Source organism: Caenorhabditis briggsae (genome assembly GCF_000004555.2).
Source record: "Caenorhabditis briggsae complete genome, chrIV, whole genome shotgun sequence".
Classification (NCBI taxonomy): Eukaryota; Metazoa; Nematoda; class Chromadorea; order Rhabditida; family Rhabditidae; genus Caenorhabditis; species Caenorhabditis briggsae.
The window spans coordinates 2,399,289-2,411,149 of NC_013487.2; the positions used below are offsets into that span (position 1 = coordinate 2,399,289).

Below are 11,861 nucleotides of genomic sequence, written 5' to 3' on the forward strand. Positions count from 1 at the left end.
TTCGGTCAATGTACACCAATGACGTCATCATGGAATGCAGAATCTTCTCGAGCCGCTTTCCGACGATCTTTTTCCGGTGATTGTCGGGGTTTGTCGAGGATCTGAAATTTCGAAATTTTTCTCAAAAATTTTTTGGATGTTTCGAAAATTTCGTACTGTTACCGTTAATGCTCTAAAATCCTACCGTTACGTGCTCTTTGAGCTTACTTATCTCGGTTCCTATAAAAGATATCAAAAACCTGAAAGTATGAAACAGTTATTTTGAAGAAAATTTGCGTTTCAAAAATTTGATAATATCCTATCATCTGAACAAAAAGTCAATATACCAGTAAGTGCTCGACTTTTGAAATTCATTATACCACAATTTTCCAACGTAAACTTTCTAACCTTATGCGTGCACGTGGAGCTCAATTATCTCGGTTGCCATGAGACATATCAAAATTTCGTAAACTGATAAAATGTTGGTGACATCATGATAAACAGTTTATCAGTTGATAATTTTTTGATGATATCTCTCATGGCTACCGAGATAATTTACCTCCAAGTGGGCTCCAACGTACTGAAATCCCTACCACACTCACATCTGTATGAATATCCGTCGAGAAATCAGATCCACTAACATACGCCGAATCCAAATTTCCCGAATCATGCCCCTTATCAGTGCTCACTATCAGCCTTTGCAGCTCTTCTATCCGCGCAGTCGGACTAGAATCTTCCATCGAATCCACGTCATCTTCTTCCTCTTCCAAGTCTATGGTGACATCATTCGCAGAACTTGGTTCCATGTACCCTAACAAGTCCGACTTCCTTGGTCCATAATCTAGAGTGATGTTATGATCCTCTTCTATTTCTACAGTAACATCGGATGGCTCCTGACTCTTTTCCAACTTTTTCTCCAAGTCGTCCATTGCCATCGTCTCCATATTCTCATACTCCGTCGCCAACCTTAAACTTGGCGGCAATGGAACCACTTCAATCACCGGCTTCTCTTCCTCAGGGATCACTGGATTTGGTGCCACTCTATGATGCGTATTCTCGAACCACTGAGGATCACTCTCTATGTAATGCGCTTTCCGTGAAACTGCTGCTTGTAACCTAGCAAAAGATTGGTTGAAGCCAGCCAACTGTTCCGGTCGGGCTGGTTGACCGGTGAGCGATGTAGTCATGGTCATTAGGTTGTCTGGGATGGCGTACTGTAGAAGGCGTGTTACAGGGAACAGAATGTATTTGGGGTTGGTGTAGTTGAAGTGACAGGAGATGACGCAGGGGTGTCTGAAAAGAGTAGTAGGTGGAAAAACTTTAAAAAATCTAGAATTCTTACTGTAACGCCAGTTCACATTGCAGGTGGAAAATTCCATCGTTTCTCCCTCGGACCACTCTCTCTAATGCTGGCTCCATTTTATGACGGAAAATGGTTCGGTAGTAGGCTCCGATAGAGTTGATTAGTATCACCTTATCAGCTCTTACTATACTGGCATTGATATACTCCGCACGATTCTCTTCAATATCATCCTCGTCCCATGCGTCGAGCTGGAAATGTTCAGTTTGAATTTTGAAAAAAAATTAGGGCGTTTGTCAGTTACCGTATTTTCTCAAAGCCCAGCCAAGCCTTAAACTTTGAGCTCAGTTATCTCGGTTATAGTGAAAGTCAGGAATCGAGATAATAGAGCTCAAAGTTGACAGTTCGGGTGGAATTCTATTAGAGCAAATACAGTAGGTGTTTATTTTCAGACGATAATATTGAATTTGAACTTTACTGGATAAACTCAAACTAGGAAACAGTGAAATCTTGGGAGGTTCTTGTATGCCTCAGTTTCTATGACTCACATGAACATTCAAATGGAACACATCTCTTAAAAGTTCAGCGAACGCCAGAACCGCCGCTTCATGTTGGGCCGAATCGTGACTGTAGAGGATTAGGACAGAGACGGATTCTGGAGAAAAATTAGTTTTAACTCTCCACCGATTGAAGTGATTCAATTATTAAGATTAACCATCTAACTATAATATGAACGATGTGAAGCAGTAATTTCGAGAAGAAAAACACTTACGCTTCAAAATCAACGGAATCGATCCAGAGTGTGAGAACGCCGGGTTCTCATTCATCAAATGCACATTTCCGGCTTTTTTCGTCTTTCGGAATCTTCGGTAGCATTTGGGACCAGAACATATCAGGAGAACGAATACGATAACCAAGAGAATCACACCGGTGAGGGCGTAGGTGTGCCTGGAAATGCGCTGTATAGAGAATTAGTTTCTTCTAAGGCTCGATGTTTAGTGTCGTCGTCATCTTGCGTATAAAGACTATTGTCATCAAGTAATGAATCATTGTTTGCTGTTAAGTTATTAAATATGATGTTTTTAAAACAGTGAAATTTATCATCGAAATACACTTTTCAACTTCATAATCGTAGGGAAACTGTGCTACTAATGTGTTACTAGTATGTAATGTGTTACATACTGTATGTTTTAAAGTATGTTTTATTATTCTACTAGTATGTTTTAATTGTGCTAATAGGTTGTTTTAAAAACTGAATACATTATGCTCTATTTCAAACCGCAATTATCATGAAAATTTGGAGGCCCTTCTATTACAGGTTTTGAAGAAAATCGGTTATGAAAAAGTATCATTATGATAGGAATATTCTCGCAAAATAACTTGTTTCATGTAACTCCAACTGCTTATTAATTTCTTGAAACAGAACAATGTATAAATCATAGCGTTGCGAAATCGCTTCATTTGGTATAAGAGTGCGATTATCAAACAACACTGATTGCAACGCTCAGATGTAAGAAAAACAGTCAAGATATAATCATCGCACTATTGACGTAATTACGCTCTACTGAAAACAATAAAATAATCCCTTACCAATGCCACGTCCCGGGATCCGTCCGATCCTTCTGCGCCATATCATCCATCTCCACCGTCTCATTCGTCTGCATTGGCGGCTTTTCTATCTCTGAAACATTTTCATATACACCATCTCTCAATATTGTTTCTTCTGACTCACTTGTCAATTTAACTGGCTTCCAATCAGCTGCCAAGCAGCTGCAACCATTTTCAGTCTCACACAAGCATCGACCATCACGACTGGTTTCAATCGGAATGACTGATGGAATCACATTGGTGTCCAGCTCAATATCCGTGAAATTGTATTCCCCGAATTGGACCTTTTTCCCGTTTATTGTCTCCGTTTTGAGATCTTCTTTAGAGATCACAGCGTATTGAAGCATTACGATGCCAGAGCTATCCAGAAGACGGACCTATATAATTTGGAAATACATTCTCTGGAAAATTCAAAGTCCCTTACCTCATACTCCTCAAAACAATATTGTGGAGGTGCGGCGAGGAACTCAATCTGAATCATTCGAATCGCACTGAACAAGAATATTTTCCGGAAGCTGGCTGCCCATTTTGACGCTTGCGGATTTGCTGGAAAAAACGTTTATAATCCTTTCATGCTCAATTTTTAATCTCACATTTGCCGGTGCACGTTGCCGGGTGTGTTTTCACGAGTTTCGTTGAAAGTGCTGCATCCGGATCATCGGGCATCAGACTCGTGGTTGACACTTTTGGTGCACGTTTCCTCGATATTGGAAGACTGACGACGGTGACGGTGTAAGTGTCACCAAACTCGAAGAGAGTGTTGGAGGAGAAACGGTAGCGGGGCTGAAAGATTTTCGAAATTTGAGTTTTATCAGTTGACAAATTCTTAATATCTATGTATATTTTTCAAAGACTTCCAAAGTTTGGAGAAATTCAAGTTGGAAAAATCACATTTTCAGAATTTCCATTAAAGGTGGGGGGACAGGAGATTTTTCGTAGTTTTTTTGTAGCTAGAGTATGCATTCTACCGTCACGGTGTACAACGCTTAATGTCACTCTGCGTACAGCTGTCGTCCTCGCCTTTATGTACCAATCGGGCGTCCGCTTTCTCTTTGCCCGCGTGGCCTCAGTCGGTAGCGGCGCCGTACCCTCAATCATCGCCTTCACAAGTTCAACTCCTCGAGGGTATCTTTGAACGGAATTTCGAGAACATTTTTTCTTTCATGTCCCCCCACCTTTAATTTTTATTTTTAAAAAAAACTTGATTTAAATTACGTATTTTTAACTTGTCCTAAACTTGGACTTTAAGTTTATCTGGGTTCTTGTAAGAGCTCTGAAAATTTTGGCAACTGATGAAATGTTTATCATATCACCAACAAACATATTATCAGTTGGCAAAAATTTTTTCCAGGATTTCAATCATAAATTCCAGTTTCAATAAATCACCTTTTCCGAATTTCCATATACCGTAAAACCTCTATTAAGAACGACACCCGGATCGNNCACTNTGAGCCTATATATCTCATTTTCTGTAAAAGATATCAAAAAGTGGCTAACTAATAAAATGTTGCTGATATCCTGATAAACATTTTACTAGTTAACCACTTTTTGATATCTTTCAAAAGAAGTGAGATATATAGGCTCAAAGTGGACGATCCGGGTGTCGTTCTATTAGAGGTTTTACGGTAATTTTACTTTCAAAACCAAATTTTGATATATTCACGGAGACCCAATGTTTCTTGGTGATTTCTCTTGTAGAAATGTTTATTTTTGAACAGTAATTTATATTTTTCTCTAACTGGAATCAGAAGTTTTAATTTCTGACTAGAAAAAGTTGGAAAAATTACTTTTTCAGAATTTCCATAAAATGTTATTTTTTATTAAAAACTTTGATTCGAGAGACAAATTCGACTGAAAAAAGTATTTCAGTGAAGCTCCGTGTGCAAAATTTAGGTGTTTTTCTAATTTTTGAAAACCGAGGCCGGACTCACCGACATATCCTCCCGCTTTGCAGTCTGGGTCACATTGAACACAAAACATGTGTTTCTTCCATCCGGACCATTGACTATCAATTTGAACGCCTTCAATGTCGTATTCCGCTCGAGTTGGGGCATTTGCCAGGAGACATCCACGTGGAGTCGATGCTTCCGATTATCTATCTTGTTTGCTCCGCGGACCTTGGTGGTTGGTGCAACTCGAACGTCATGAGCTCGCGGGGGCTCAAGTCCCGGCTCCACGTACTTGTAGACATTGTCCGAGCAACCGACTAAAAAGAATTTTTCCAATTACGGCAAAATAAAGAGTTTTAGGAACAGAAACATCGGATTAGAGGAAAGAAGTATTTTGAGCAATTTGACATATTTGAAACAGGCAAGATCTATAATTGTGTAGCTCCACTTACTAATATTCACAGAGCACGAAATATCCTTATTGAGAGGTTCCGAGCAATCCGTAACCCATAGTGGGTCCTCAGAAGGCGTCACTGTTTCCACGTCTTCTGTCCCATTGTTCTTCTTCAGTTCCTCTTTCTCATCTTCATTATTCTTCTCTTCTTCTCCACCTTTGTCACCTTGGCAGCGCCCTGTTTTGTCACGGGTCGCGGCGCCCTCGTCGGTGTCTCCTCCGACGCCAACAGCAATAAATCCGACGATGTGATGACGTCAGCGGAGCCCACAGATGTCAAATTGTACGGCTCGGTGCGTACCGCTTGCGGGCCAGCCAAGCAGAACAGAGCCAACCAGAAAATTGAGTGAAACAGCATTATTTTTTGTAGCGTGTATGTGGTTATGAAGTGGCTCTTTTCGAGGGCATTTTTTTTATTCACTGGAATCTGGGGAAATGGGCGGTGTCCTGTTGATGACTATGATTTCTGGAAAAATTATATTGGTTAGTGCAAAAAAGTAAAGGAGCAAAAACGAAGGTAGCGAAACAGGAAAAATGGGAAAAAAGAAACAAGAGTATAGGAAATGTTCAAAAAACTTGTTGGACGTTGTGATAAGCAGAATAAAACCTGGGAGAACGTATAGTCAGCATTCACAAGTTTTATGAGGGAAAAGAGAGAGAGAGAGAGAGAGAGAGAGAGAGAGAGAGAGAGAGAGAGAGAGAGAGAGAGAGAGAGAGAGAGAGAGAGAGAGAGAGAGAGAGAGAAAGCTGACTTTGTGCGCTGAAAGGCTGAAAAGTCAATTAAATTGTAAGTGTCTGACATTTTTTGTCTGGGATTGAAAACTCTTTGTTACTGGAGAATTAAAAAAATTTAAGAAAGAGATCAAAAATGGAAAATTTGAAACGGAAATTTTGGAAAAAACAATTATTTTCGAAAATTCTAATCAGCATTCAGGCATCTGTTCTGAGCCTCAACAAGTCTCAAAAATCCCAAAAATCAAGGAAAAACTTTGAAATTATTGAAAAATACCGACTTACTAAAATCATTGAATTAATTTCAAAAAATTTTAAAGTTTTGAAATCTTATTGAAAATTTGAAACAGCAAAACTGAGATGGCCGCTACACGGCCACAGCGGGACTTGCTCTTTGGGCTCAATTATCTCCGTTCCCATAGGCCATATCAAAAACCTGTAATCTACAAAAATTTTGCTAGTGTATTATGATAAATCTTTTATCAGTTGACAAATTTTTGATATCTCTTATAAGAACCGAGATAATTGAGCTCAATGCGTTAGTGCAAATTTTACTAAAGAAAAGATCTTCCAAAAAAATTGAAAACCAACTTGAAACAGTAAAAGACTGATATCATTTTTACGCATTTTACCACTTCAACTTTTTTATTTTCTTTTCGTCTCTCTTATTAATTTTATATCACTTGTGTGTTCCGTTCTACTTAATAGGAAACTCATTGATTGACGTTAAATTATTCGTTCTTTTGCCTTTTTAAAGTTTGAAAAATGATGAATCACATAGAACTAGATCAAGTCAGAGAAAATGAATCATTTCGGAGGGAAAAGTGTGACTTTTTGAGCACACTTTATTTTGGAAAAAATTGTATATTTTAAAATATCATTGCCAAATCTGATTAAATCATCAGAATTGCCTCGGATCTGTATGGTCATTCTGAAACCGGTGTTTCATAGTTTTTTCACATTGAGAAAAAAAATTGGAACTTCAAAACAAAAGGAAATCAAAAAGAATTTGTAGCGACAAGAATGGATTATTGAGTTCAAAAACTTGAGCTACGAAAATTATTGATTGGAAACAGTAATTTTTGGAAGAAAATAGTAAAATCCGCTTTACTTCAAACACAATTTTTTGTTCTTGGAAACTGGGCCATTAACACCAATAATCAATAAACAAATTACAAAATTACAAATTACAACAAAGTAAAGTTCTAAATGTTTTACAACGTTTTCGAAACAGGGATTTCTCATGCATATAGCTTTTGAGAAGAGTGAGATATCAAAGAAGATTCAACCCTGAATCTATTCCAACATTATTGAAACGAAAACTTTTCAATTTGATCCAAAAACATTTAAATATCAATATCTTTTCAACCAATTGAAACATAGAAAACAAGTTTTATACTCCAAATCCACCCACAAAGTTTTTGTAATTCCTCAAAAATGATATCACAAACAAATAATCAATAAATGATGAAAGATGGAAAGAGAGAGAGAGAGAGAGAGAGAGAGAGAGAGAGAGAGAGAGAGAGAGAGAGAGAGAGAGAGAGAGAAAGCTGACTTTGTGCGCTGAAAGGCTGAAAAGTCAATTAAATTGTAAGTGTCTGACATTTTTTGTCTGGGATTGAAAACTCTTTGTTACTGGAGAATTAAAAAAATTTAAGAAAGAGATCAAAAATGGAAAATTTGAAACGGAAATTTTGGAAAAAACAATTATTTTCGAAAATTCTAATCAGCATTCAGGCATCTGTTCTGAGCCTCAACAAGTCTCAAAAATCCCAAAAATCAAGGAAAAACTTTGAAATTATTGAAAAATACCGACTTACTAAAATCATTGAATTAATTTCAAAAAATGGCAATTGTGTAACTGGGAAAATTTTGAAGCACAGAAATTTCCAAAAACTTTCAAGATTCTCAAAAGTTCGCTAAAAATGGAACGTTCAGTATAAATAGATGTTGATGTTACAATTTTCGTAAAATTTTCTTAACTCCTATAACAACACACACAACGAATTGAAAAATTTTCCCAAGTTTCTGATAACTGGAGAATATAAAACAGTAAATTTCAAAAAATCTCAAGAACCCCATTTTCGTAATTTATCTGAAATGGGGGTTAAAAACTCGACCGGGTAGCTCAGGAGATAAAAGCAGAAAATATAACCGTCCGTCAAAAGTCCTTCGATCCAAAAAGGGGCTTTTGGACTATTGGGAAGGATCCGTAGATCAAAATAAGGGACATTAGGAGCTTCAGGACGGAGAAGCGAGTTGATTCTATGAAAAATATTTTTTCCTAAAATCAATGTCTAGCAATTAAACTAAAATTCGCTACTCACTATTTTTCAGTTTCATGAAACTGTGATATGATATTTTTGGTAATCATGGAATGCTAATTCTTCGGATACTTCTTCTCATGATCTCTCCAAAACCAATCCTCTCAAAAAAAAAACAGCCCGGCCCTAAAAATAGCTCCTCCTGAACATCTTAAAAGGAAGTTCGTGTGGGGATACCGTGTAGCTAGACAAAGAAAAAATTTAATGAGCTTGGTGGTGCCTCATTATATTTCCAGCGTGTGAGTAGGCGAAAAAATCAGAAATTTCAGATAAACATGAGAAGCAGGAAGTTCTAACGTGCTCTATTGATAAAGGTGTCTTCCAACAGAGATCATTTCGAATCTCTCTGCAAATCGCATACAAATCGCTTTACAAATTTTATTATATGACACGGGGACAATGAAAAAGGTCTAGATATCTAGCTACGCACACATTCATTTCTTCTGAATTCATAGAAGAAATGAAAAAATGTGGGAAGAAGACGAGGAGTAGGAGATGAAGAAGAAGAAGAAAAGCGGATTAGCCCTGCTGCTACACGGGTTCATTCAGAGATCATGTAAATTTCATCTGAATTCTCTCGGACATATGTAGTTGGACGAATTGACATGTGTTAGTTGGACTATGTGTATGTGTGCTCATTCAAATTAGAGCAAAAGTTCAGGGCAGACATCAGGTGGAAGGACAAGGGGAGTTGGGAAGATGAATATTAAATTAAAGGAATAATGATTCTTGAATTCAAAGTAAAATTTTGGAAATTGGAGATACTGTTTCATAGGTAAGTTATTTATATGTAGAAAATGCAAATTCATTGGAAAATGGACTTCCCCTCCGAATTTGAACCACTAACATGATCAGTCGCCGCAAATTCAACGAACAGTGGCTCACGATCAACTTTGAAAACTTATTGAAGCAATGCAGCGGCAATTTCGGAATTTTTCAAAAGCGATCATGTTAGTCAGAATGTTCTAATAGTTTTAACAACTACTCTTGAGAACACAATTGGTTTTTTTTTTGGAAATTTTCAGTGGTTTGATTTAAGCTGTTCCTGTGAAAGATTCATCTTAATTCCTATTCTAGATATCAAAAAATGGTTGACTGACAAAATATTGTTCATTTTATGATGAACGTTTTATCAGTTTTTTTTTCTGACATCTTTCACAGGAATGGAGATAAGTTGAGTGAAAGTTAGGCGCTTGGTAAAGTTAGGTCAAAGGTTATGATGCACTGCACATATCATTGTGTTTAAGATGTTCAAAAATACATGGCTTATAGGAAACAGTAAGTTTAGGTTGATGACTCATTTATCAGTTTTCTCCGCTTCTATGTATGTAGTTTTAAATCAAACTTAAACAAAAAGAAAATGTTTTGATAATTTGATTAAAGGAAAGTTCAAGTGTAGGTTCTATATACATGTTGCTATACATAGACTTTCTGAAATCTCAAATTTCTAGAAAGGTAAATACCGGAAAAGTATGTAAAAATACACCTAATAAACGTAACAATTAAAAATATCGTAGTTCAGTGTTTTTCAAATATTTGTATCAGTAAACTCTCATAATTACAAATGGTTGATGTACTTTTTGAAGGTGAAAAATAACTTTTTAAAGAAATTCACAAATCCTTTTTTTTTGGTCCAAATTTTACTGATCCGATTCCATAACTTCTATTCTGCCAAACCATAAAACTTGATTCTTCGAGGTTTAAAGGTGGTAGGAAATAAAACTTTCTAGAATATTTGTTCATATAAGCCACCTGGAGGAGTTGGAGCTTGTGACAACAGTTGAAGGTGCAGGGTCGACGAAAAATGTACTATCAAATAGACAGCCTACATTAGAACATTATCGTTAATTTGAAACAGTTGAAAAAAACTATTCCAAAACTTTTGAAGATCAAAGTTTTCCCATTTCGACCCATTATACGTTTTTTAACTATATCAAACAAAAGCGGGCAATTTGAAAATGTGGTTTTTGTGAAAAAAAACATGACAATTCGGAATACCAAGGACTTAATCAAGATGAAAAAATAGCTACAAAAATATGACATTTCTGAAACAGGGAACATTCAAAGTTTCAAGTTGAAACTTTCAACCCAAACTCGTATACATATGACCATGCCTATTTTAAAAGTTCACAAATCTCGCGGGAATTCGAAAATTCCCAAACAGACACTTCGTGAACTTTCAACAAAAAAAGACACAGCACAAAAAGAAAAAGAAGAACAAGCTGTTGTTCAAAAAAAGGTCCAAAGGGGCAGGAGAGAGAATTGTGCCAAAACTTTCTCTTCTTCTAGCTCTTTGGCTCCTTCGAGAGCTCAGAGAGAAGAAGCAAAACCACAGATGTGAAAAACGGGGGGAGCTTGTGTATGTATTTGAGCAAGCCAAGCACAAAAAAGGCACACTGGAGGAGCGTATCTTTAAGAAAAAAATGCAGCAGCGAAAAAATGTGTGGAGAAAAAGAAGACGAGGGAAAGTTTTGACGTTGCTCTTTTTCTCGTCTTCTCTCTGAAATCAAGAGGGAGAGGGTTGGAAAAAAAAGAACTAGAAGATGGAGTGCAGAATGTGTCCATCCATGGACAAGTGGTTGGGGAGGGGATGGATGGAAAAGTTCAATGCACAAAAAAGAGAAGCACATACAACACATCGAAAAGTTTGCAATGTGTGTGGATATGGGATATTCGTATTAATATAGAGCACATAGATTGACAAATAACGAGTGACGAAAGGTTAAAGGGCTCATCGAAAATAGGGCCGCGGCATAGTTTTCGCGCTCGGTTGAAATTCAAAAAATTTCAGTTTCACGAGATCTTGAAATCAACTGGGTTATGAAAAATCTAATATCCTGATGGCATTTGTGATATTTTTTTTGTACCATTTCTGACTTTTACCAGTGACTCAAGACGTCAGAAGTCAGAAAAGGGTAGTGGGACTCGACTGAGCTACGCGGTCGACTGTTGGTATAAGCAAGGCTGTGCAAATTGGCGGCCGGCCGCGGCCACGGCCAGCCGCGGCTCCATTTTAGATGTCGCGGCCGGCCGCGGCTAGCCTGATAAAATCCCGTGAAATGAAACCTAGTTTTTTTGAGGGATTGGGAACGTATAATCTGTTTATCCCTATGCAAACTTCTCAATGTATGTTCGCAAATTTTGTTTCGGTCTTTCGTACAAAAAATTGAACATAAATCTTGAAAACTAGAAAATTTTTTGGAAAATTTTTTCTTCCGGAAAGTATTCAAATTTTATTTTATTATCTGAAAAATGACTATGTTGATGAAAATTATCACAAACCTAGTAATTAGAGGCGACGGAACGCAGAATCCGTATTTCGTATTCCGGACTTCTTGAAAAATATTTCATCCTGATCCTTTTTACTGGATTCCAGACTGTGTACCTCAAAACTCTGGTAGTTGTTTTTTTTTCGGAAAACAAGTATATTCAGAAAGAAATCCATTTTTAAAATTTTTCCAAAAAGCCACGCGGCTAGCCTGGGCCGGCCGCGGCTTTTTGTATTAAGGCCTAGACAAAGCCGGCCGCGGCCGGCCGTGGCACAGCCCTGGGTATAAGGGATACGGTTGGCACAA

At 37.4% G+C, this 11,861-nt stretch overlaps 1 protein-coding gene across 1 annotated transcript; it reads right to left on the reverse strand.

Moving 5' to 3' along the window:
• Positions 1-5: 5 nt before the first annotated feature.
• Positions 6-5,588, reverse strand: CBG18736 (the record flags this gene model as incomplete). The annotated part of the gene is made up of 11 exons (XM_045244904.1): positions 6-101; positions 582-1,272; positions 1,322-1,530; positions 1,828-1,934; positions 2,052-2,227; positions 2,870-3,264; positions 3,312-3,433; positions 3,481-3,670; positions 4,819-5,093; positions 5,229-5,295; positions 5,406-5,588. The coding sequence occupies 11 exons, from the start codon at positions 5,586-5,588 to the stop codon at positions 6-8; spliced, it is 2,511 nt and encodes an 836-aa protein (XP_045096564.1).
• Positions 5,589-11,861: the final 6,273 nt, after the last annotated feature.